Source organism: Hoplias malabaricus, chromosome X2, assembly GCF_029633855.1.
Source record: "Hoplias malabaricus isolate fHopMal1 chromosome X2, fHopMal1.hap1, whole genome shotgun sequence".
NCBI lineage: Eukaryota > Metazoa > Chordata > Actinopteri > Characiformes > Erythrinidae > Hoplias > Hoplias malabaricus.
In genome coordinates, this window is record NC_089819.1 from 51,717,512 (window position 1) to 51,742,253 (window position 24,742).

Here is a 24,742-nt window from a genome sequence, read left to right on the forward strand (position 1 = left end):
ATCATATTTCACACAGTCGTAAATGTCGGGGATTTTGCTGATGTCATATCGGCCGTTCTTCATGTGGAAGTCTCTCTCCAGTTTGGACCAGCGCTGCAGCATCAGCTCCAGAGTCTCACTGTGGTAGAGCTGCAAATCTGAAAGTAAAAACAAGGCACACTTTGCAATGAACTGCAGTATATTAATTGCACAGCTCTGCACTACACAGGACTGGACTGAACCAACCTGAAGTGAACTGATGTCAACTGAACTGGACTCTACTTTATCGTCAGAGAAGGAAACAGGTTTAAACAAAACTTTATACTAAATATCTTACTGTCCATGATCACAAACATCACAGCTGGCTCAGGTCAGAAATGTTTTTAACCCACAATATTTAACGTGTATTGTTTACATTGTTATTGTACATTTATATATAGTGTAAACATATTATAAAACATGTTGTTATTAAAGAAATATATCCAAATCAGAATCACTCAGGGCAGCAACCTGCAGACTTTGGATCTTCTAATCTCTTGCGGATTTGTGAAGTCAGGCTCTGGACGAGGCTGTAGACTTGATCACACATGCTGACTGGATTCTCAACTGCGCTCATAGAGTTCACCACAGAAGTGCCATGTGTTGGGGCCAGCTGAGCAGGAAAATAGAGTCAATTAACTTACACATGCCGTTAATCTATTTGACAACACACTAAACATAACTCAGAAATGAAATTATTTACATATTTGTGCATAGGTACATTTCCGGTCAAAGTTGTATTTTAGCAAGGGAGAGCAAATAATGGAAACTAACAATTATAAGAGGTATTTATTTAAGAGTTGCACAGACGGGATTCATAGCATCAGTGTGGATAGTCTTTAGGATACAACTGGTGTTTCTATTTTGATGGCAGTTTAAAAATGACCATGGTTAATGATTAAACAGGTAAATGTTGTATTCATGTGTTATATACAAACTAGCAGCATGTCATTCATTCATTATCTGTAACCCTTATCCTGTTCAGGGTCGCGGTGGGTCCAGAGCCTACCTGGAATCGTTGTGCGCAAGGTGGGAATACACCCTGGAGGGGGCGCCAGTCCTTCACAGGACCTCTCACACACACTCACACACACTCACACACACCTACGGACACTTTTGAGTCGCCAATCCACCTACCAATGTGTGTTTTTGGACTGTGGAAAGAAACCGGAGCCTCCAGAGGAACCCCACGCAGACACAGGGAGAACACACCACACTCCTAGCAGCATGTCATTATATATATTAAATTGATATTAATATTGACTGGGAGTGTAGTATATTATGGGCTGCTGTTTAAAACAAGTGAACTGAAGCGGCTGTCAGCAGGGTTCACCTTCTCATAGTCTTCCTCACTAAAGGGCTGATCCTTCTGCATGATCTCGTGAAGCCTGGCCTTGACACGATGCTGGCAGCCACTCAGTGAATCTATGTCGTTATCCAGCAGGCCGTTCATGTTGGCGCTCTTTACCATCTGCACCAGGATGGGTGTCAGCTCACCCTCTAGCGCCAACAAACCCTGCCAGGAACATCACAACACTCTGTTACCAAGACCTCTGTTAACTCTGCATATACACAAAACACACCCATATACACACACAGCATTCCAGCTAAGTTTATCTAAATAGGTATTTCAATGGTACCTTGGCAAAAGCAGCTGCAGTCATTTGCACCCTGCCCTCATCAGAGGCATAGATTTTGAGGTCGTGTCGATAGGTGCTGTGGAGACGAAGCAGGCCACAGCCAGGGAACCCAGCGTAGTCTCCTACACATAAAAATGAGAACATCATGGTCACATGTTCATGAAAGAAACTGACAAGCATAAGCCCCATCTATTTAATAGGGCATCAAGGTGAACCACAAAAAAACAAACAAACAAATAAATACAAATGCCAGCAGGACGTCTGTGGACCTTGGCGTTCAGCAGGTATCAGAAACACTTGATAAAGTCATTTGACAAAGAAAATTCATGTTGGCCAACGAACACAGCATCTATAGACTGCCGAGAAGAAACTGGGGCTTGTATTAATGTGAGAAGATGGAGGCTGGAAAGTTAAGACATTTTCAGCTAATGGAATATGCCTGAGTACAGTATTAAACAACACTATATTTACTCTATAACAGGAGAGATATGAGATATTAATTGTACTGGAAAAGTAAATATAAAGCAGGAAGTATTAGCCTGAAGCACTCTCCTCCCTTTGTAAGTAAACCTGAGCTTGGCCATTCCTGGAAAGACATTACAGCTCTGTGGTTTGAGAGAGAGATGAGAACAATGAGCAGAGGGACTTCAGCAGGACACAAGAGAAACGTGAGTGGTAATGGCATAAGGGAAAATTAGAGGAAAGACGATGCAGAGGGGGAAGCAGAGAAAAGAAAGAAGAGACAAACAGGAAACAGCCCAAAGTAAGAAAAGAAATGATGAACTCCAGGAAGCTCAGAGTCGGTACCTTGTCCTCCAGGGTACATGCAGCGAAAAGCTCGTCCCAGTTCCTCTGCCTGGACACGACCTGCAGGAGTCAACTCACCCCCCCATTTCAGCACCAGCAGCAAAGATGGACCATCCTTACGTGTGTCTACACATAAAATAAACAAGAGCGAATGCTACAAACCCTACACAACTTTTCTTGAAACGTATAGCAACGTAAACTGGGATAATAACTGAGCTGATTCATCACCTACCTTCATCTTCACTGGAAGTCCTAGGCCGTCCATAGGGAAGATAAGTCAACTGCACTTTCCTATTGATCCCGGAGAAATGCCCATACCTGACAACAAAGAAAACCCACAAAGGACTGAGTGAACTCCTAATGACTTCAGAGATAGCGCTTTTATCCGATTCACTAGTGGACAGCCCTGAAGGCACCGTATTTCAAAGAGGTGCCATGTGTATTCAATTGTGAAACTGCTGATATGCTTCCAATATTTGTCATGGGGAATGGTGGATAATAAGTCACATTCAATGATTCTTATCCTACACTTAACAAAGTGTACGCCTCACTGATGCGACGCAATGTACACTTTCCACTGCAGTTGTCTTTTGAAACAGTCCTTAAACGTATTTCATTCAGATGCTCTTGACATTCCTGTGGGAGACTGTGTGCCAGTTCAAGTGGCCCAGTTCTAAACATCTCACTCACATCTCCAGAACAGTCTTTAGCTGCTCCAGTTTCGACTTTTTCTCCTCGATCTCACAGTCATTGTGCTGTCCCAGATCTGCCAACAGCTGCCTGGTAATGTCCAGCACTTCCTAAAGGGTAAAACAGCAAAATGTTTTTGGAGTGTCTCGTTTATTGACTGTAAAAGAAATAAGGATGTGAAACAAACACAGAAATTTATTCCAGCGTCATTGGGCCCCAGAAACCATCGTTTGGTATCGGGTGGTTTAATCATGCAAATGTAATCCATTACCTGCAGTTGTTTGGGTTTCTTCAACTTCAACTTCCCAGTTTTGTAACCACCATATTTTTCAAACAGCTCAAAAAACCTGAGAAAAAAATACAAACCCTTTAACTTCCTCAAAAAAGACCCTGTTTCCTTTTTTTTAATTATACTCATCTCCTATAAGAACATGATTGGTGGGGGATACAAAACCACACATGTAACTCATGCCTCTTTTTTACTATTTAAACAAATCAGTCATAAGCATTTTATAAAATACCACAGTGCACCCAACAATAACGGCAGCATAGAGCTTCTTGTACGTGGTGATAGACAACATTGCAACACATACACAGCTGTACTTTCACACCATTTTAGAATTGCCAATTTGGACATGCAAATGCACTCTGGGGCAAACACTGAAGAGTTAAAAGGCACAAAGACTAGATAATATTTTTCATAGAGCTGTAGAGACACTCCTTGTCTGTTGCTGAGCAAAAATAGCGAAATAGGCCTTCCCCTTTCCTATTTACTTGAATGGAATTGAATGATCAGCAAACCTGTATATAATAGACCCACTCTGCCAGTGAGTTTGATTACGTAGTCTGTTTGGAGAGGCTATTTGTTCTGATGATGCTTTGATCATTGATTCCTTTGTTAAAGGCTAAGCAGCAGCGATATGAAAGTGTCAAATAAATAAATACAGTAGAGTTTGAGTTCCTAACTTGTGTTTATTGAGAGTCAGAAAACATGTTATTTCTTACTAATTGAAGGAACAAGGTTTAAAAAGACCGTTGGTCCCCCCCCCCCAAAGGTGTTCGGAAACTCTAATAGGCGTCTTGCCTGTGACGTAGATGGTGGACAACAACTCTAGAAGCTGCACTTAATTTAATGCGAAATGACGAAAAGGTGTGTTGTTTTTGGCTGCAATCATTCAATGTACAGTGGGACATCTGTGCACAAATGGCCCAAAGAAAATGGACTAAAATTTGTCCACTTTAAACGGGCACTTTGGAAAGGACCATCCGCTCACTCCGTTATCTGTAGCTCATTTCACTGGCGCTTTTCCAACAATATGGGCATGTAAGGACACCAACGAAAGGTGTTCAAGAGCCTCTGTAACATGGAGGTAAACAGGGTAAGGACACTCACTTCGCCTGTTTTAGTTGGTGTTAGTTAACGTTAGCTTGACTTGCTAAACTCGGTGTCTCAGATTATACTCGGCTACGTAGCTGCATTACGGAGGTTTATAGTGTCGGATGAATTCGAGTTCGACTTCGATCACATTTACAAGAATAACGGTACCTCTACATTTGAGTTTAGCTTATTGCTAGGCTATTGTCATGAATAATGTTGGTTATTTATCTAGATACTGTCATAACAGTCAGTCATAACGGTGTTTTACCGCGGCGTTGTTCAGCTGTTGTCCACCAGTGACGTCACGTTCACGTTCAAGAATTTCCGTAGAGAGCTCGGGTTTTTCCGTCAATTTAATAAAATTGTCAGTTTTAAAGCAAATTAAGCAGCTATTTTCATTTTAATTCATACTTATATCTGTCAGTAACTACAATAATGTGAAATATTCATGGAGGTCCATTAAGTGGTGCTCAGCCTTTAAAGGATGAGTTATTTAAAAAAAAGTAAGATTTAGATTCTTATGGACTTATTTCTGTATTTGTTTACTGAATTTGTAATTATCTTAGCTTTGCACTTTATGTAGTTCTTTTGTCACTCACGTAGTCATTGAAATCAGCTTAAAATAAAGGGCCACCTTGTTGCCACTGAAATTTCCTTTACTTGTGTTTTTACCAAGCACATTTGTTTTACAAAAGGGTTAATCCCTCAGCACCAAAGGGTCTAAAGGTTGTGCCATGAGAGAATCGTGCCATGAGTCACATGAGCTCACATGGGATTCCTGACTTCCATCTTCATCTTCTGCTTTGGTGTGCGGTCTCCATGACGGATCACTGCGATCACACAGCGTAGCTCCATCCTGCGGAAGACAACAATCTTTCACTCATCGATGCAAACCAGTCCCATCTGTTTTTCTGTACAAATTAAACAATGTGCATATGGAAAAGGTTTATTTAATTAAGATCACAATAAACCAGTAATCTCAGTGAGGGACGCAGCGAATGCTGCAGAGAGCGTGCACTCACATTGTGCCGGATGTGGTGGGGACTATGGGTATGTCTTCGGCCTCAGTGGGGATGGACCAGGGAATTTGGAACTGGGGAGCCAGCTCCCTCATCACAATGTTCCTATATCCACAGAGAACACTGTAAAACTCTCACCATCACTGTACTAACAAATTTAAGCGTCCTGCAAATGTATTGGCAGTGAAAAATGACAAAACAACAAATATCACTGCACTGTAAGTGTTCTACTTTCAACAAACTCTCTTTTAAGTGTAGAATATTAAACTGACTCACCCAAGTATCTTTGCACAGTCATCGTAATATTTCATAGAGTTCTTCACAAAGCTGAATCCATTCACGTCACACACGTATGAATGTCCGTTGGCACGGAGGAGGTCAAACCCACAGACCGTTTGCTGCAGTAAAGATGCTAGTGTTTTGTGGTTTGATATGAAATGGTGCATTGTAGAACAACAGTTTTGACTCTGAATAGTTTTCTGTTTGGGAGCTTCTAAAGGCATCTAAAACTTCAGGTGAAGTATGAATTCCTATCAGAAACTCTAAACAATTCTGATTATCTGCGTGGTCACTATTTATGACAGTATACATAGTCAGATCCAGAAGTATTTGGAAAGTAACACAGTTTTAGATTTGTAACTTCTCTACACAACCAACTGGATGGGAAAGAAATCAATTTGTGATTGAAGTGTAGACTTTCATCAGAGGCATTTGTACATAGTTCTTTTTCCGCCCCCCGAAAAGTAAATGAAGAAATTAACCATTTTAATTATAAGGGTCATTTTAATACTGTCCTTTGCAGCCAATGACTGCCTGAAGTCTGGAACCCCTATATACCACACAATGCCGAGTTTCCTCCCATTAAATGCTTTTGTAAGACATTTCAGCTCATTAATTTGTCATGAAATATTGTAGAAACAGGCCACATCTGGCTATGAAACTGCCTCTCAATGAATTCTCCAATTATGTTGGGCCTGCAAAAATGGAGGTACTATATTAACATGGTGGCTATTCCTAAACATTTTATGTAATATTCTTGCTAAACCTGTGAGGAGTGTGGTGTGTTCTCCCTGTGTCTGCGTGGGTTTCCTCCGGGCGACTGTCTGTGAGGAGTGTGGTGTGTTCTCCCTGTGTCTGCGTGGGTTTCCTCCGGGTGACTGTCTGTGAGGAGTGTGGTGTGTTCTCCCTGTGTCTGCGTGGGTTTCCTCCGGGTGCTCCGGTTTCCTCCCACAGTCCAAAAACACACGTTGGTAGGTGGATTGGCGACTCAAAAGTGTCCGTAGGTGTGTGTATCTGTGTTGTCCTGTGAAGGACTGGTGCCCCCTCCAGGGTGTATTCCCGCCTTGCGCCCAGTGATTCCAGGTAGGCTCTGGACCCACCGTGACCCTGAATTGGATAAGTGCTTACAGATAATAGAATGGAATGAAATTCTTGCTAAACCCCTTGAAGTAAAACTGAAAAGCTACACTTCAATCATATATTTGTTCCTTTGATTCAAAATAATTTGGTTGGTGTACATAAACAAAATTACGAAAACCTGTGTCACTGTCCAAATACCTCTCGACCCGACTGTGTTTAAGCAATAAAGTTAGGCAGAATTTTTGATCTCAGACGGCACAGCACTGGCCCAAATACTAACCTTAAAAGCCAGACACACTTTGCGTGCCACCAGTTTCTCCATGGCAGTCAGCATTACTGGATAACGGATTTCTTTTCCCTCACTGTCTCGTTCAACCTTGCCGTCCAGTGCAGGAGATTTGCGCGCCTCAGCGTGGGCATAATCAGGTCCTACTGTGTAAACCTGAGAAACAAAACCACACACGAACAGAAAGTGCTGAAACAGTGCTTATCAACATTTCCACAGAGATTAATGTGCAAAGCTCCTGAAGGGCTTCTTTCCAGCACAGCCTGTTTTAATCTATAAAACAAATATCTGTATAGTAGCTGGTGTGAGAACTTTTGCCGTGTCATTCCTCCAGGGAAGGAACAAGGCCACATCATTAGATGAATATGTATTCTGCCATATGCACACTGCACAGCTGAAGAGTCTCAGATAACAGTGCTAAACTATACATACCTTCACATCTGTGCCATCCGTGGGCATGAATTCTTCATATATATAGGACCCAGTCTTTCTCACACTGCTCTCTGGAGAATAAACACTGCTCCGGCTTCCAATCTAGAGGAGGAAGGAAAGATTCGTAAATGTTTGCATTAATGAGTATAAATGTCTCATTGCAGACTGCTCCAGGCAATTCCTCTCTTGTAACTGCACACATAACAGCGTAGATATACAGTAACTAGTCGTTTCACAGTATTTACTGTCTTTTATTGTATATGCTGGGCCCACTAAAGAAAACATCTAGCAATAAATATATTTATGACATACTGTACATTTCAGGTGGTTTATAACTAATAATAATTCTACAGCTTAAGGGTTAACTGATTAAACTTAAACATGCACTTGGGAATGGAAATGAGACAAGACACTCATCTGACACATCATGATGCATCACTAATTCCACAGTGCTGTGTCATCCTTCAGATATAACACGGCAAAAACCTGCCCACCCCCACCACCTCTTATTGTTTTCTTCGTGCTAACAGGTGCTGTTGGAGATATAAGTGACTAGTGGCCAATTGGTGACAGTGAATCCAAATGTCAGTTTGTACTTTGGGTTTTCTGGCATCTCACAAAGCGATGAGTCTGCTCTATTTCTGGATGAGCTTCTCTGGCTGTCCATTAAAGACACGGTGTCTGTTAGAACACTTTGGAGAAGCTGAGCACATGGAAAGACTGTTCACAGGAAAAAAATAATTCAAACCTTTCTGAAGAGCCGCTGACTGCCTCCTCCAGCTGACGTAGGGTAGTAGATGTAAACATTGTGATCTTCTGCAGAGACAGGCTTCTCTACAAAGGGTTTAGGAAAGATCTCACCATTCACTTCTACGTGGTCTTCCCCCTCCACTAAGTTGCACTCTGGAAAACAGAAAACAGACACCGTTGACTCAACAAATTAGTTGCAGTAGGGTTCTCCAACACTGGACCGAAACCGAGGCTTGTGATGGACTAGGCCCAATTCCCGGGTGTTTTTTTATTTCGAATCCATCCATTTCAGAGAGGCTCTAGACTCACAGCAACACTGATCAGGGTGAAGCACTTAGATGAATTTTAACATATTGGTAAACTAGACACACATACAAACACACATAAACCCTCAGATCTATAGACAAACCTTTCATGCACAACAGCTTTCTGCTTCTATATTTATTCATTACTCATTATAGAGTTATTAAATTGATAAGGACATTTTAATGTATTACACGCTACACTGGCACTGATTTAGAACAGAAAATGCTTCCATTGTAAATTACCATATTTCTTTATATCAGTAAAATATTTATCCACATATACTCGCTAAACCAGGGAATCCAAGAAAACTGCCAGAGATTCACGATCTGTGTATTTGTGTATTCCTAAGCCCAGTGTCCAGTTGTGCTTGAAAGCTCAGATTACTTGGACTGTCTGCACTGAAGATATGGACTTGGCACCCCTGTGGTTAATGGATGCTTAATGGATCCCTCAAAGCAATGCACTCTTCTAACTGCTCTACATTAGTGGCTATTTATACACACAAGGTCTCAAATAAAGCAGCGTGAAAACAAAGAACAGGATGTTCAGCTGCCCTAGAGGTCTATTCATTCTCCTCTCCTTGGTGACTACTGAATGCTCAGAAACTCTGAGGTTCATCCATGTGATATACCATCAGGCTTGTCCGGGTCTCGGTTCAGAATGGCGTAGCGTGGCAGGTCAATCCCCTCTTCCTGTAGGATCCGATATACCTCCCTCCTAAAATAACACATTAGAACAGTTCCGCTTTAAACAGTGTTTACAGTGTAGCTGAATAGGTCACTGGTTATTTGATTGTGTGCTGACGTGCCGTACCTGTCCTGTATGTAGTACTGCATGTTAAGGTCATTAATGAGCAGTGGGTTACGGAGTTTTGCGTAACTCACTGCCTTATCCAACGGAAAACCTGTCAGTGAACAAGAGATGTGGTGTGAGTACAAATCAAATGTGAAAACAGCTGATTTGGTAAATGAGACTTGAATTGAAGAAGTTGGAAATCTGTAGACACTGTGAAACTTCAAAATTTAAGTGTTTTTACAAATATATAGCGGCTCATAAATTACTGATAACAGATTAACTACTGCACAGTTGGCTCTTGTATGACATGTTATGACTCTGTTGAGCTGTTGACACGTTCTAAATCATCGTCTAGAGAAACCTGTGTTGCCCCTTTAAGGGTGCATATGAAATCAGTGTCTGTAGTGTATGCAAAGTATAGCAGATTTTGAATAGTAGTCTCTTGTAGACCGTGCAAAAGCTTCTGAAGTTGTAGTGGGTGAGGGCCGCTACCTCTATATTTTTCTACTAATGTCATCCCCTGGAATAAAATGTATATATAACTAAACATATGTACGCACCAGTACTTAAACCAGGACCTGAATGTTGCTCCACTTCCAGCCCCTGCTATCTTGAACCAAGCCCTTAAGAACACTGATTGCCATCCACTCTCTAGGGGACTAGAACCACTGTTCTATTTTCTTTAATTAATTGTTACTATGTTTGTCTCAGTGTGGACTATTATTAAAGCAAACTGCCTGTAAATGACATCTTATTTGTCCCCCTCTGGCTCTGAAAAAAAAAAAGCAGTCACCTTTGGAGTGAAAGGAGATGAGGCAGTCACACAGTGGCCATTTCTCGACTGGCTCGTTGAGTATGACGTCTTCAGGGAAGATGACCACAGTGATGTACTCAAACTTACAGAGCCGCTCTAGGATCTGAGTCATGGGTTTGGACTTGGACTTCTTCATCATACAGCAGATCCCCACCACAATCTGACGCTCAGGAGGCTACGGAGAGTCACAATGAAAAGGGTGGAGAGCACAGCCGTCAGCATTAACATTACAAACCAAAATGGTCATTACTATGTCATCACCACCCTTACAGGTAAGAAGCTGAGCAGGTTGGTTTATGACATTGAGGTCAGCAAAAACAACTCTCCAGAAAGTAGTTTCTGAACTTTTAAAATGTAAACGTATCATTTCTGGTCAGGTGCAGCATTTATTAATATTGTAAGAAAAGATTCATATATTATTAGTGTTACAATTTTCATATAGTAATAATAATCATTATTAATAACAGTAGTAGTAGTAGTAATAATAAAATGTTTATGAATTAAACAAGAAAATGACAATAAGTCAAATTAAAAAACATTAAAACCAATGTACGGTTGAACTATTAGAAGTACCCTGTAAGTGAGCCCCCCTCCCGCCGAGGTACAATTAAATAGTGTAATCAAACTAAAAAAAATTAAAGCTCTATCTGTTATAACTAACTTGCCTTATTTAGAGCTGGACGCTACGGCCAAAATTTATATCACAATATATTTCTTAATGTTGGTTAATACGATAAATTCCGATATCGATATAAACAATAAAAAAAACACACAGAAAAACCGGCAAAAACTGAAACAACATGACATCACCATCAATCAAAAACCTCTTAGCTTTGTTGATATTCATTCATTCATTATCTGTAATCCTTATCCAGTTCACATCCAGAGTCACAGTGGGTCCAGAGTCTACCTGGAATCATTGGGCGCAAGGCGGGAATACACCCTGGAGGGGACGCCAGTCCTTCACAAGGCAACACACACACACATACATTCACTCACACACTCACACCTACGGACACTTTTGAGTCGCCAATCCACCTACCAACGTGTGTTTTTGGACTGTGGGAGGAAACCGGAGCACCTGGAGTAAACCCACACAGACACAGGGAGAACACACCACACTCCTCACAGACAGTGACCCGGAGGAAACCCACGCAGACACAGGGAGAACACACCACACTCCTCACAGACAGTGACCTGGAGGAAACCCACGCAGACACAGGGAGAACACACCACACTCCTCACAGACAGTCACCCGGAGGAAACCCACGCAGACACAGGGATAACACAGAACACTCCTCACAGACAGTCACCCGGAGGAAACCCACGCAGACACAGGGAGAACACACCACACTCCTCACAGACAGTGACCTGGAGGAAACCCACGCAGACACAGGGAGAACACACCACACTCCTCACAGACAGTCACCTGGAGGAAACCCACGCAGACACAGGGAGAACACACCACACTCCTCACAGACAGTCACCCGGAGGAAACCCACGCAGACACAGGGAGAACACACCACACTCCTCACAGACAGTCACCCGGAGGAAACCCACGCAGACACAGGGAGAACACACCACACTCCTCACAGACAGTGACCTGGAGGAAACCCACGCAGACACAGGGAGAACACACCACACTCCTCACAGACAGTCACCCGGAGGAAACCCACGCAGACACAGGGAGAACACACCACACTCCTCACAGACAGTCACCCGGAGGAAACCCACGCAGACACAGGGAGAACACACCACACTCCTCACAGACAGTCACCCGGAGGAAACCCACGCAGACACAGGGAGAACACACCACACTCCTCACAGACAGTCACTCGGAGGAAACCCACGCAGACACAGGGAGAACACACCACACTCCTCACAGACAGTCACCCGGAGCAAACCCACGCAGACACGGAGAACACACCACACTCCTCACAGACAGTCACCCGGAGGAAACCCACGCAGACACAGGGAGAACACACCACACTCCTCACAGACAGTCACCCGGAGCAAACCCACGCAGACACACGGAGAACACACCACACTCCTCACAGACAGTCACCCGGAGCGGGAATCGAACCCACAATCTCCAGGCCCCTGGAGCTGTGTGACTGCGACACCTACCTGCTGCGCAATTGTGCCCCCTTTTGTTGATATTAATATTTTTAAACAAACTTTAAAAGTGAGTGCAATTTACTAATGTTATATTGTGGATTTCTAACTTTAAGGGACTATATTATATTAGGAGAAAATGACTAAAAATGACTAAAGCTTAAATGTCTTGTTTTGTTTTTTTTAACATTACTGCTCCAACTTCTCCATGCCCCACCTTTGAAGCACCTTACCGATTCAGCATCCTGGAAATCATCATACGGCTCCATGTCTGTCCTCATGCTGCTGTAGGGGTCAAGGCCCTCGCTCTCATCCTCCTCGCAGCCCACGAAGAATCTGGGAGCGCCGCGCTGGCTCTCACGGGGGCTGCCGGGCTCTGACATCACAGCCCACAGCTGCAAGCCTCAGCGTCCCACCGCGCCATCGCACGCCAACACTTTGCGAGGACCACCACTCAGGGTGGAGGGGATCCAAGCCCAGACACAGCTCTCCCCAAACCGAGCAGGCAGCCAGAGGGGCAACAAAAGGGGTCTGGAAGAAGATGAGCTGGAGTGGACGCAGGCGACGAAGCTGAGGGAGGTGATTTGGGGGCTTGATAAGGTGCTGTCCAAGGACACGCTTTGGGATGAATCATTCCAGGACTCCGAACTACAAGAGTAGCCTCATCTCACAAAGAAGAGCAACAACTTGGTACCTGCAAACAACAAGACAAAACATACAATATATGGCAGAGGTACTACAGTTCCTTTCTCTATAAACTCACTTCCTTTGGTAAAACCATAACTGCATTTAGGTAAAACTGCGTAAAACCATTGTGATGTTTAAGCGGCTCTGTAAAAGTCAAAAAGTCAACCTCACAATAACAATTAAGACACAATGTCATTTGTGCAGCTGTACAGGGGTTGGACAATGAAAGTGAAACACCTGGTTTTAGACCACAGTAATTTATTAGTACGGTGTAGGGCCTCCTTTTGCGGCCGATACAGCGTCAGTTCGTCTTGGGAATGACATACACAAGTCCTGCACAGTGGTCAGAGGGATTTGAAGCCATTCTTCTTGCAGGATAGTGGCCAGGTCTCTACGTGATGCTGGTGGAGGAAAACGTTTCCTGACTCGCTCCTCCAAAACACCCCAAAGTGGCTCAATAATATTTAGATCTGGTGACTGTGCAGGCCATGGGAGATGTTCAACTTCACTTTCATGTTCATCAAACCAGTCTTTCACCAGTCTTGCTGTGTGTATTGCTGCGTTGTCGTCCTGATACACGGCACCGCCTTCAGGACACAATGTTTGAACCATTGGATGCACGTGGTCTTACTGGTGCAATGTGGAGTTAATGAAGATTGTCCACCAGACTGCTCCAGTTTAGCCATGAAACCTCCCACACTACAATGACAGGGGTTTCAGTTTCACGGTCCAACCCCTGTAGCATAAAGGTAGTGAAACAGACCAGAAAAGAAACCGCGCAGGACCCACGTCAGGTCCAGTTAGTCACCCACACCTGGGGTGGTCTCTCTGGAATGGAGGAAATTTCAAGCATCCACTGTAACTTCTGCCCTGACCTCCGCAGATCCAACAAACTGCAAAAACAGAAACAGACCTAAGAGACTGGTCATAAACACAGGGTTCCAGCTCATCTCAACCACAGCAAGAGCACATTCATTAGCATTTGTTCATACCTATTATATGCCACAGACCAACCTGAGAAAAACAAACTTTGACACACAAGATACTAAATTTAAACACTGAGAGAGCAGCCCATGGCTAAATCAATGCAAAACATGCCCTACATCAGAAAGCCTCATTTTCCTTGACGCAGATGTTTGAGCGTGATAATTATACCTAATCTATCTTCTACTGAGTCAGCAAGGTACTACACAGCCAGGAGGATTTTCAAGTAAAAGTAGCCCAAATGTACAAACACCCAACAATCAGTTTAATATAATGTTTTAAAACACAAAAAGGCTACACTCTAATAATCCAGTTTACGGAGATATGTGCTGCATCTAAGATTTTAAACCTGGCTCTATACATAACAGGATTAGCCGTCACCTACACGGAGTATTACATCATGTACTGGAAAGCCTCCTTTATCCTAGAGGTTCACACTCAGCAGTGGGTTAAAGAGCCTAAATCCGTTCTCAAAAAGAAGTAGAAGAAGATGTTTTTTTTTCCTCTACTGCTATGTCATAAGCATTCAAAGACATGCAATGAGTTACTGGGAACTTTGGAACCACTCAATACACCCAGCTTCTATCATTATAGGAACAGTAGATGGTTCGGAACTGTAATTCTCGTTTTCTAAATCTTTACTCTCTAAAATAAAAAGCTAAAGCCTGTCATTCTGCCTTGCACCTTTAAGAAAAGTTTTTGACTGTTATCTTATCTTAAGATATCATGTACCAGCCAATTAATATTCCCAGCCTGTTTGTGAAGTCTCCCAGTTCCTACTGAACACAACAACTGCTGCGTGAAAGATTTTTATCTCGTACAGGGAGTCAACACACCTGTAGGTTTCACACATCGCTTTTTCTCATTCAAAACACCAGCACCCAGAGGATAATGTTACCTTAGTTCTGCTCGTGTTACTAGAGAGGAATGCATGTGATTCAAGGCTTTTTCCAGCATTTCTCCAAATGAACATGTGCTGATTTATTCAAAGTCAAACAAATGTCAACCTTCACAATATGATTTCTGGTCAAAATGCCCAAAGATTCACTTTATATGGGGACTTTATATGGTCCCTGTGGAAACTGAGAGTGTGTTTTCACTGTACTTGTAAATGTTACTCCAGTCATGGGTCATTTAACTGCTCTAATGCTCCTATCTCTTTATTAGCTATTGTGCAGCTTAGCAAAAATTTATATAGAACCTGTCAGCCATGGAACAGGAGCCACTGGAGCAAACAGCTATTCACTGATAAGCCAGAATATAAATCATCCTCCGTGTTTATACAATCACTTTCCATTTTTTAATCAGCTCTAAGGACAGCATGAGAGGTGGATCATTCTCGGCTCTGCGGTGACACTAACGTTGTGGTGGTGTGTTAGTGTTAGCGTGGAACAGACACATCAGTGCTGCTGGAGTTTTTAAATCTGTGTCTACTTACTGTCCATGCATTGGCAAAGTCAGAGACAGTTGCTCATGTTGGTCATCGGTGCTTCAGAGGACACTGAATGGCAGTGACAATAAAGTTTTAAAAATTTTAGGCAGCACTGCTGTGTCTGATCCACTTATGACCAGTGCAAGGCACACTCCACCACACCATTGTGAGTGCAGTGCCAATACTTTCTCTGTGGTGGTGCTGGCCATTGAAGAACAAGGTGATAATGTATGCAGAACACAAAATATACAGCCTATAATTAAAGAACTACAACGTTCCTATAGGAACGGAGCAGATAAAATTAACAATGAGCGTAGAATATTAGAGTGCACATATAAACGAATTAATTTATTTAAAATGTACTTACATAATACATCACTGAGAAAAAAACAAAGCAGCTTTCCTGTGAAACAGAAGCCTCATAATAATAACGAAAATGAGAATTAAAGAAGCTGCACAGACTCAACTCTATTTGTGAAAATGACGGTTTATAAGGACATGTCTGACTGTGTACATTTATGACAGTCACAGTTAGCTGAGAAGCTAAAGCTAAACTAGCTTATTCGCTAAGAGTCTGCTAGCTCTGAAATAAATAACAAAACTGAAGCATACACTACGCAAATAAACTGAACCACAGCCTGACAGTATCACATCTGTCTTCATACGAGCACAAACACTGTACCGCTGGATTAAATGAGTTTTACTCACAGTCCGCGGCGCTAGGCTCCGTAGCTGACAGATCTCTGACAGGCACCGAGTAAAACCCAACTTGTCTAAAGTCGCTGGAATAAACAAATCCGTCCGCCAATAGGAGAGCAGGATTCAAAGTAGGTGGGGCTTCACCTACGTGCGCAAAGGATTTTTGTCCAATAGGGAACCAGTTGTCAGCGTGTGTCTCAAATCGAGGCCTTTTCTCCTTTTGCCTCGTCCCCTCATTGACTGACTCTTTAGGGAACGAAAACTAGGGAACTGTAGCTGTATAAATCTGCCCCAGCAGTTTCAAAGTTTAAACGCTCATCCATGGAATTGACAAATTTTTTGAACATACGTCTTCTACTGTGTAAACACAACCACACTGATGTGTTAACTAGAAAAAAACAAAAAAACAAAACGATATTCCCTTGATACCTGAGGGTGGACGAGAAGAGAAAGTCTATATTTAGGAGTTAATTATGTTAGGACTAGGGGTGACAGTCTTTGTTTGGTGGGGGCACCAAAAGATTGACATACTTAGTTAAATCTCAAGTGAAAAAAAGTACATATTCTCCACAGAGAACAGGAAATTATCCTATTTGCAAAATTAAACATATTGGATAAGTATGAGTTAAAATGAAAATAGCAGCTTAATTTGCTTTAAAACTGACAATTTTATTAAATTGACGGAAAAACCCGAGCTCGCTACGGAAATTCTTGAACGCAACCGTGACGTCACTGTTGGACAAGAGCTGAATAACGCCGCGGTAAAACACCGTTATGACTGTTATGACAGTATCTAGCTAAATAACCAACATTATTCATGACAATAGCCTAGCAATAAGCTAAACTCAAATTTAGAGGTGGGGGTGGCACAGTGGCGCAGCAGGTAGTGTCACACAGCTCCAGGGGCTTGGAGGTTGTGGGTTCGATTCCCGACTGTCTGTGAGGAGTGTGGTGTGTTCTCCGCGTGTCCGCGTGGGTTTCCTCCGGGTGCTCCGGTTTCCTCCCACAGTCCAAAAAACACATGGATTGGCGGCTCAAAAAAGTGTGTGTGTGTCTGTGTTGCCCTGTGAAGGACTGGCGCCCCCTCCAGGGTGTGTTCCCACCTTGCGCCCTATGATTCCAGGTAGGCTCTGGACCCACCGCGACCCTGAACTGGATAAGCACTTACAGATAATGAATGAATAATTCATAAACTCAAGATGAAAATAAACAAAAATGGCTTTTGATGTTTGCCAAATGTATAGAAAATACTGAACAGCACACTGACACTTCAGCCTCTGATTATTTATTATACATTATGGAGTCTATATATAAAAAATCAATAAAGACAATATACTAGTGAAAATATTTGTTATACAGGGGTTGGACAATGAACCTGAGACACCTGTCATTGTAGTGTGGGAGGTTTCATGGCTAAATTGGAGCAGCCTGGTGTCCAATCTTCATTAACTGCACATTGCACCAGTAAGAGCAGTGTGAAGGGTTAATTAGCAGAGGGTAAGAGCACAGTTTTCTTAAAATATTGCAATGCACACAACATTATGGGTGACATACCAGAGTTCAAAAGAGGACAAATTGTTGGTGCACGTCTTGCTGGCGCATCTGTGACCAAGACGTCTTTGTGATGGATCAAGAGCCACGGTATCCAGGGTAATGTCAGCGTACCACCAAGAAGAACAAAACATATCATTCATTCATTCATTCATTATCTGTAACCCTTATCCAATTCAGGGTCGCGGTGGGTCCAGAGCCTACCTGGAATCATTGAGCGCAAGGCGGGAATACACCCTGGAGGGGGCAACAAAACATATCCAACAGGATTAACTGTGGATGCAAGAAGGAGCTGTCTGAAAGGGATGTTCGGGTGCTGACCCGGATTGTATCCAAAAAACATAAAACCACGGCTGCCCAGATCACGGCAGAATTAAATGTGCACCTCAACTCTCCTGTTTCCACCAGAACTGTCCGTCGGGAGCTCCACGGGGTCAATACACACGGCCGGGCTGCTGTAGCCACACCTTTGGTCACTCATGCCAATGCCAAACATCGGCTTCAATGGTGCAAGGAGCGCAAATAATGGGCTGTGGATAATGTGAAACATGTATTGTTCTCTGATGAGTCCACCGTTACTGTTTTCCCCACATCCAGACTGTTGCATGCCCAGAGTGAAAAATGGTGGTGGATCAGTGATGGTTTGGGCTGCCATATCATGGTCCAATACTTGTGCTAGATGTGCGCGTCACTGCCAAGGACTACCGAACCATTCTGGAGGACCATGTGCATCCAATGGTTCAAACACTGTGTCCTGAAGGCGGTGCCGTGTATCAGGACGACAATGCACCAATACACACAGCGAGACTGGTGAAAGACTGGTTTGATGAACATGAAAGTGAAGGTGAACATCTCCCATGGCCTGCACAGTCACCAGATCTAAATATTATTGAGCCACTTTGGGGTGTTTTGGAGGAGCGAGTCAGGAAACGTTTTCCTCCACCAGCATCACGTAGAGACCTGGCCACTATCCTGCAAGAAGAATGGCTTCAAATCCCTCTGACCACTGTGCAGGACTTGTGTATGTCATTCCCAAGACGAACTGACGCTGTATCGGCCGCAAAAGGAGGCCCTACACCATACTAATAAATTATTGTCGTCTAAAACCAGGTGTTTCACTTTCATTGTCCAACCCCTGTACATTAATAAATACATATTTTTTTTCTTCTTCTCCCTGAACTTGTCTGAGTGGTTGTGTGCACAGCGTGAAGGTTATGTTCATTTGTTAACGTATTTGTATATTTAAGGTGTACAGTGTCATTTGGGAAACCAAATGAACTCACAATTAATAAAACATAGGATCAGTTTTGAATTGATCTTCACAAAAGGCATGTTCTGTTTGTTCATTGTAAAGTAGAGAAGCTTAGAGCTCCATGGGACAATGCTTGTAAATTTTTGTATATTTATGTATCGACGTAATTTCAAGACTTCTGTGTGTAAACAATAATAAAACTGCACACTTTTCAAATAAATTCTTCTTTAAAATATCCACATTCATCAGCATACACTGGACTTTATCTTTGCAACATTGGACTATTATTTTACAACAGAGAAGCAGTGGATACCATTGTCTTAAAACAGACAAAGATTTGCAAAATCATTATAAAACATTGAGTTTTTCATCTGTGTTCACAGCTGGAGTTTAATGGACTCCTGTGTTGAAGAGTAAGGGTTTATCATTTCCAAAAGAACAGTGCTGAGTGGTCTCTCTGTAGCTCTGAAATCGGCAGCTGCTCTGTGATAGGGATTTCTTCAGAAAGCTCTGGTGAAGATATCCATTGTAGAAATCTGCTGCTGACAAACTTTTCTTCAGCTTCACAGATTTAAACCCAACCCAGCCGTCCTGAAAGGAGAAAAGCAGTGTAAATATTTTACTTTGTATAGTATTCAGTATCAAAATATAGAGGTGCAAATAAATTAAAACTGTTTATATAATAAACCAAAAACAAATATGGCTGTGTGTGAAACATTAAATACATTTTACAAGACAAAGCCTCTGCATTTCACCTTGCAACGGACTAGCAGCGTGTTTGATTCCTTTTGGTAACGGATGGACCCTGGAACTGCAGCGGAAAGTGAACCTGCTCCAGAAGAAAGAATATTCAAATATTGAAAGAAAAAATATACATTTATCAAGTGCATTTCTGTTGGCATCAAGCTTACATTTTCTAGCTAACAGATCTTTAGCAAAAGTATGATGACGCGATTATTAGCCTTTATTTTATTATGACATTATAATCTCTAATTTAAGATGTTGATTATGTATGAGAGGGGCGGCACAGTGGAGCAGCAGGTAGGTGTCGCAGTCACACAGCTCCAGGGACCTGGAGGTTGTGGGTTCGATTCCCGCTCCGGGTGAGTATCTGTGAGGAGTGTGGTGTGTTCTCCCTGTGTCTGTGTGGGGTTCCTCCGGGTGACTGTCTGTGAGGAGTGTGGTGTGTTCTCCCTGTGTCTGCGTGGGTTTCCTCCGGGTGACTGTCTGTGAGGAGTGTGGTGTGTTCTCTCTGTGTCTGCGTGGGTTTCCTCCGGGTGACTGTCTGTGAGGAGTGTGGTGTGTTCTCTCTGTGTCCGCGTGGGTTTCCTCCCACAGTCCAAAAACACATGGTGGTAGGTGGACTGGCAAATCAAAAGTGTCCGTAGGTGTGAGTGTGTGTCTGTGTTGCCCTGTGAAGGACTGGCGCCCCCTCCAGGGTGTATTCCCGCCTTGCGCCCAATGATTCCAGGTAGGCTCTGGATATGCGCTTACAGATAATGATTGAATGAATTATGTATGAGGAAAATGAAACAGTGTCATACCTAAATGTGGGTGGCACTGACCAACAAAGTCCAGAAGTTTGATCTGCTTGCCCATCCAAACAGTTCTTAAAGGAATCTATTCATTTATAAAAAAAAATCTTAATGTTGTATTTGTCATAATGAACAATTTATGGATTCAATCAACTGCTCAAAGAGTCTTACCCTTGACCCAATAGCACGATACAGACGATCAATCCCGTCACACGTCTGCTCCTCCCAAACCAGCCAGCTCAAAGCGGAACTGATTTTAGGAGCTGAAAATGAAACAGCGTTAGTGTTTTTTATTCTTTACGTGTTTATAATTGGTACTTGTGAGTGTTGTGAAGACTCCTTCTCTTACCAAACGTCGCACCGTCTTTGTTCTGCTCTCTTCTGTTTGCTATTTTTTCTGGAAGGTTTCTCAGTGTGTTTATTAACTGTAAAATGAAATCTGACTATTAAACATATTCATATATCATTATCATAATCACGTTACTGGATGCATTCAAATGTATGGTACTTACATGGGACTGTAAAGGACTTATCTGTTCTTATCTATTGTGTTCTAATAGAATTTTGTATCTATACCAAATGTGGTACATCTATATAACAGCCTTATTCCAGATTTATGTAGTTTATGAAAACTGATCAGTTATCAATTCTGTATATTCAGAAGTAGGTTACCAGCTCGGCTCCCTTGACAGCCAAAGCAGCTCCCAGCTCCTCAGCTGTGACCTTGTGAGGAACCGGAAAAAGCTCCTGATTGAGTATTGGACCCACATCAAACCTAAAAGAAAATCAAAAGTACTTAAATAAATAACATTATAGTGATTTACATTTTATTTAAAGCAACAATACAGGCTTCTGCCAAAGCTTTGATTACATAACATGTGCCACATAACGCCTTAAAATGCATTTATAAAGATGTATCAATACAGGATTCACAGGAAGTGCTGCCAAACTATTCCCAAACAAAAATGGAAATACCTCTTTGGCCTGATCTGCATGATGCTGACTCCAGTGAGTTTATCTCCATGTAGAACTGTGTGAAACACTGGCGCTGGACCTTGCCAGCGAGGCAGAAGACTGGGATGGACATTGAGTATCCCACTGTTAAAATTAAAACCTGTGAGCTTGTGGACATAACTAACGTTTGCAAACGTTCCCAGAAACAGAAATCAGAAGCGCTTGTGAAAGCAAAATTATTTCTTACTATGGCAGTTTGTTGATAACACGCTCTTGAAGAAGGCAGCCAAAAGACACCACAACTCCAACATCAAACTGGCTACTGAAGTCCACATCTGGCCAGCTGTGTACTCTGAGTTTGTGCTGTTGTGCGTATCTATGGATGGGAACACTACTGGACAGTGTCACGACCTCGAGCAAATCCACCACGGCTCCATCTCCACTGGAAGGTAAATATTAATCATTTTAAAAATACATAATAATCATGTTCAAAATCACGACTGTAGTTTGTATAAATTAGGACTGGAATTAAATTTCATGAGGACACTAGACTTGAGTTTGGACAATTGGAACCATTCATTTATTATCTGTAAGCATTTATCCAGTTCAGGGTTGCAGTGGGTCCAGAGCCTACCTGGAATCATTGGGCACAAGGCAGGAATACACCCTGGAGGGGGCGCCAGTCCTTCATAGGGCAACACACACACGGACACTTTGAGTCGCCAATCCACCTACCAACGTGTGTTTTTGGACTCTGGGAGGAAACCAGAGCACCCGGAAACCCACGCTGACACAGGGAGAACACACCACACTCCTCACAGACAGTCACCTGGAGGAAACCCACGCTGACACAGGGAGAACACACCACACTCCTGGAGGAAACCCACACAGACACAGGGAGAACACACCACACTCCTCACAGACAGTCACCCGGAGGAAACCCACGCAGACACAGGGAGAACACACCACACTCCTCACAGACAGTCAACCGGAGGAAACCCACGCAGACACAGGGAGAACACACCACACTCCTCACAGACAGTCACCCGGAGGAAACCCACGCAGACACAGGGAGAACACACCACACTCCTCACAGACAGTCAACCGGAGGAAACCCACGCAGACACAGGGAGAACACACCACACTCCTCACAGACAGTCACCCGGAGGAAACCCACGCGGACACAGGGAGAACACACCACACTCCTCACAGACAGTCAACCGGAGGAAACCCACGCAGACACAGAGAGAACACACCACACTCCTCACAGACAGTCACCCGGAGCGGGAATCGAACCCACAACCTCCAGGCCCCTGGAGCTGTGTGACTGACACACTACCTTCTGCGCCACCGTGCCGCCCCCACTTGGAACCAGTTTAATACACAATTATACGCAACACAATTCATATGAATATTAAATAACAAGTGTCTTACCTAGAAGCATGAAGGCGTTTTAATGATTCCACAGCAAAATCATCGCTTCCAAAGAACAGGACCCTCCAAGGAGGCTCAGAGCCAGTCCTGTGCGTTTGTGTAAATGAAGAGCTTCTACAAACACAGGCTTGAGTTTTATTCCCATTCACTGCAGACTTTCCCTGAAACGTCCCACGGAGTCCTCTCAGAACTGAGCGACCAGAGAGGACTTTTATACACATCACAGTCCACATATTTACAAACATCCACACCTTCAGTGCTGACTACAGGGAGCAGTGACCTTACACCACGACACTGTTACTCTATCTCACACTGACCGCCAGTGTCCGAGCTTCTGTAGACCGCGTGGTTTCCATGTTGCTGTATTTACGGGACCCTAAGTTTCTACAGTAAACGAAGCATTAGTGAATTCTACAGTTTAAAAACTCTAAACACAGTAAGTTTCACATTTACCAAACACACCGGGCCATCTTTAACTAATGCGTCACTTCCACCGAAGCGCCTGACCAATCAGCAACGAGCTGTGAAAACATGAACGCGCATTGGGCTGAGTCTCAAATGGATCCACACTCCCTACATAGTGCTCTGCGTTATGAACTTGTGAACTACACACACCTAGAGGTTTAGGCACTCGGTTTATCACACACTCCTGTTTTGTTAGATATGTTTACACAGTTTGTCTACATTTGTATAAAGGACCCAAGCCTCGCACACTCAGCTGTTTAAAATGTCTACATCTATTTCTATAGTTATTTACACTGAATTATCACTGGATTAGGAACACCTACCTTGTATCTACAGTACATTCACTGTCCAATTTCATCAGCTTCACTGACAACACTCTACTTACAAACTGTGGTGATGTGTTGTTGTGCTGAGTGGATCAGACACAGCGGATCTGCTCAAGATTTTAAACACTGTGTCCACTCACTGTCCACTCTATGACACACCTACCTCTTTGGTCCACCTCGTAGATATAAAATCAGAGAGAGTACCGCAACTCTTACTGCACAGTTTGCTTTGGTCGTCTTCTAGTTCTCCATCAGTGGACATAGGACGCCACCTACTGGACAATGTTGGGTGGAGGAATTTTTCAGTCCAGCAGTGGTATTGACGGCTTTACAAAAAACTCTAGCAGCCCCACTGTGTCTGATCCACTCGTACCAGACCTGTGGTGGTCCTGACCATTGAAGGGCAGGGTGAAATGGGAACAAGAAAGAATGGAGAAAAACAGATGAACTAAAGTCTGTAATTGTAGAACTATAAAGTGCTCCTGTATTGTCGGTGGAGCTGATAAAATAGACAATGAGTGTAGATACAAGGTACGTGTTCCTAATTCAGTGATAGTTCAGTGTGCATATGCTTTGTACATTGTTTACTTGCATACTGGTGCACTATATATATATATATATTATAATTAATATGCAGGACACTAGAAAGAACGCTTTTCGAGGTTTTACCACATTGTCTAATAATGTCTACAGAAGCCTTAAAGGCTAAACAGCAGCTCTATGAAAGTGTCAAACAAATAAATACAGTGGAGTTTGAGTTCCTAACTTGTGTTTATTGAGAGTCAGAAAACATGTTATTTCTTACTAATTGAAGGAATAAGGTTTAAAAGACGGTTGGTCCCTCCCCCCAACGGTGTTGGGAAACTCTAATAGGCGTCTTGCCTGTGACGTAGACGGTGGACAACAACTCTAGAAGCTGCACTTCATTTAATGCAAAATGACGAAAAGGTGTGTTGTTTTTGGCTGCAATCATTCAATGTACAGTGGGACATCTGTGAACAAATGGCCCAAAGA

The 24,742-nt window shown here is 42.9% G+C and overlaps 2 protein-coding genes across 5 annotated transcripts in view; both read right to left on the minus strand.

The window, feature by feature from the left end:
• LOC136677470 (inositol hexakisphosphate and diphosphoinositol-pentakisphosphate kinase 2-like) overlaps window positions 1-16,261 on the minus strand; it is a 54,950-nt gene extending 38,689 nt beyond the window's left edge. For 2 of the 4 annotated variants that reach the window (XM_066655019.1, XM_066655015.1), the window contains exons 1-20: window positions 16,221-16,261; window positions 13,860-13,989; window positions 12,643-13,103; window positions 10,274-10,469; window positions 9,499-9,589; window positions 9,317-9,402; window positions 8,378-8,532; window positions 7,630-7,731; window positions 7,192-7,353; window positions 5,829-5,950; window positions 5,556-5,657; window positions 5,303-5,389; window positions 3,427-3,502; window positions 3,156-3,265; window positions 2,698-2,783; window positions 2,466-2,591; window positions 1,659-1,780; window positions 1,352-1,534; window positions 490-631; window positions 1-137 (exon numbers count right to left, since the gene is read on the minus strand). The exon at window positions 1-137 is cut by the window's left edge and continues 87 nt beyond it. In XM_066655019.1, coding sequence (XP_066511116.1) covers window positions 1-137; window positions 490-631; window positions 1,352-1,534; window positions 1,659-1,780; window positions 2,466-2,591; window positions 2,698-2,783; window positions 3,156-3,265; window positions 3,427-3,502; window positions 5,303-5,389; window positions 5,556-5,657; window positions 5,829-5,950; window positions 7,192-7,353; window positions 7,630-7,731; window positions 8,378-8,532; window positions 9,317-9,402; window positions 9,499-9,589; window positions 10,274-10,469; window positions 12,643-12,792 — 2,235 coding nt within the window. In that variant the 5' untranslated portion in view covers window positions 12,793-13,103; window positions 13,860-13,989; window positions 16,221-16,261. Of the gene's footprint in view, window positions 138-489; window positions 632-1,351; window positions 1,535-1,658; window positions 1,781-2,465; window positions 2,592-2,697; window positions 2,784-3,155; window positions 3,266-3,426; window positions 3,503-5,302; window positions 5,390-5,555; window positions 5,658-5,828; window positions 5,951-7,191; window positions 7,354-7,629; window positions 7,732-8,377; window positions 8,533-9,316; window positions 9,403-9,498; window positions 9,590-10,273; window positions 10,470-12,642; window positions 13,104-13,859; window positions 13,990-15,879; window positions 15,999-16,220 lie in introns of those variants that run through there. The other 2 variants (XM_066655017.1, XM_066655018.1) reach the window with 2 other exon arrangements.
• Window positions 16,262-19,254: 2,993 nt separating this feature from the next.
• Window positions 19,255-23,419, minus strand: LOC136677474 (methionyl-tRNA formyltransferase, mitochondrial-like). Its single transcript, XM_066655026.1, has 9 exons — window positions 22,938-23,419; window positions 21,751-21,945; window positions 21,525-21,647; window positions 21,222-21,324; window positions 20,899-20,974; window positions 20,721-20,812; window positions 20,559-20,634; window positions 19,770-19,843; window positions 19,255-19,605 (listed from the first exon to the last, which is right to left on the minus strand). Exons 1-9 carry the CDS (start codon window positions 23,180-23,182, stop codon window positions 19,405-19,407), a joined length of 1,185 nt encoding a protein of 394 aa, XP_066511123.1. The 5' UTR covers window positions 23,183-23,419; the 3' UTR covers window positions 19,255-19,404.
• Window positions 23,420-24,742: the final 1,323 nt, after the last annotated feature.

What these genes read in the sequence shown, in the direction of transcription:
- LOC136677474 (XM_066655026.1), bottom strand. Translation starts at nt 23,182, where the DNA reads ATGTTTGTAAATATGTGGACTGTGATGTGTATAAAAGTCCTCTCTGGT. An exon ending in GTTATCAACAAACTGCCATA is followed by an intron (nt 21,648 to 21,750) that starts GTAAGAAATAAT and finishes TAATTTTAACAG; the next exon opens with TGGGATACTCAATGTCCATC. An exon ending in ATGCAGATCAGGCCAAAGAG is followed by an intron (nt 21,325 to 21,524) that starts GTATTTCCATTT and finishes ATTTTCTTTTAG; the next exon opens with GTTTGATGTGGGTCCAATAC.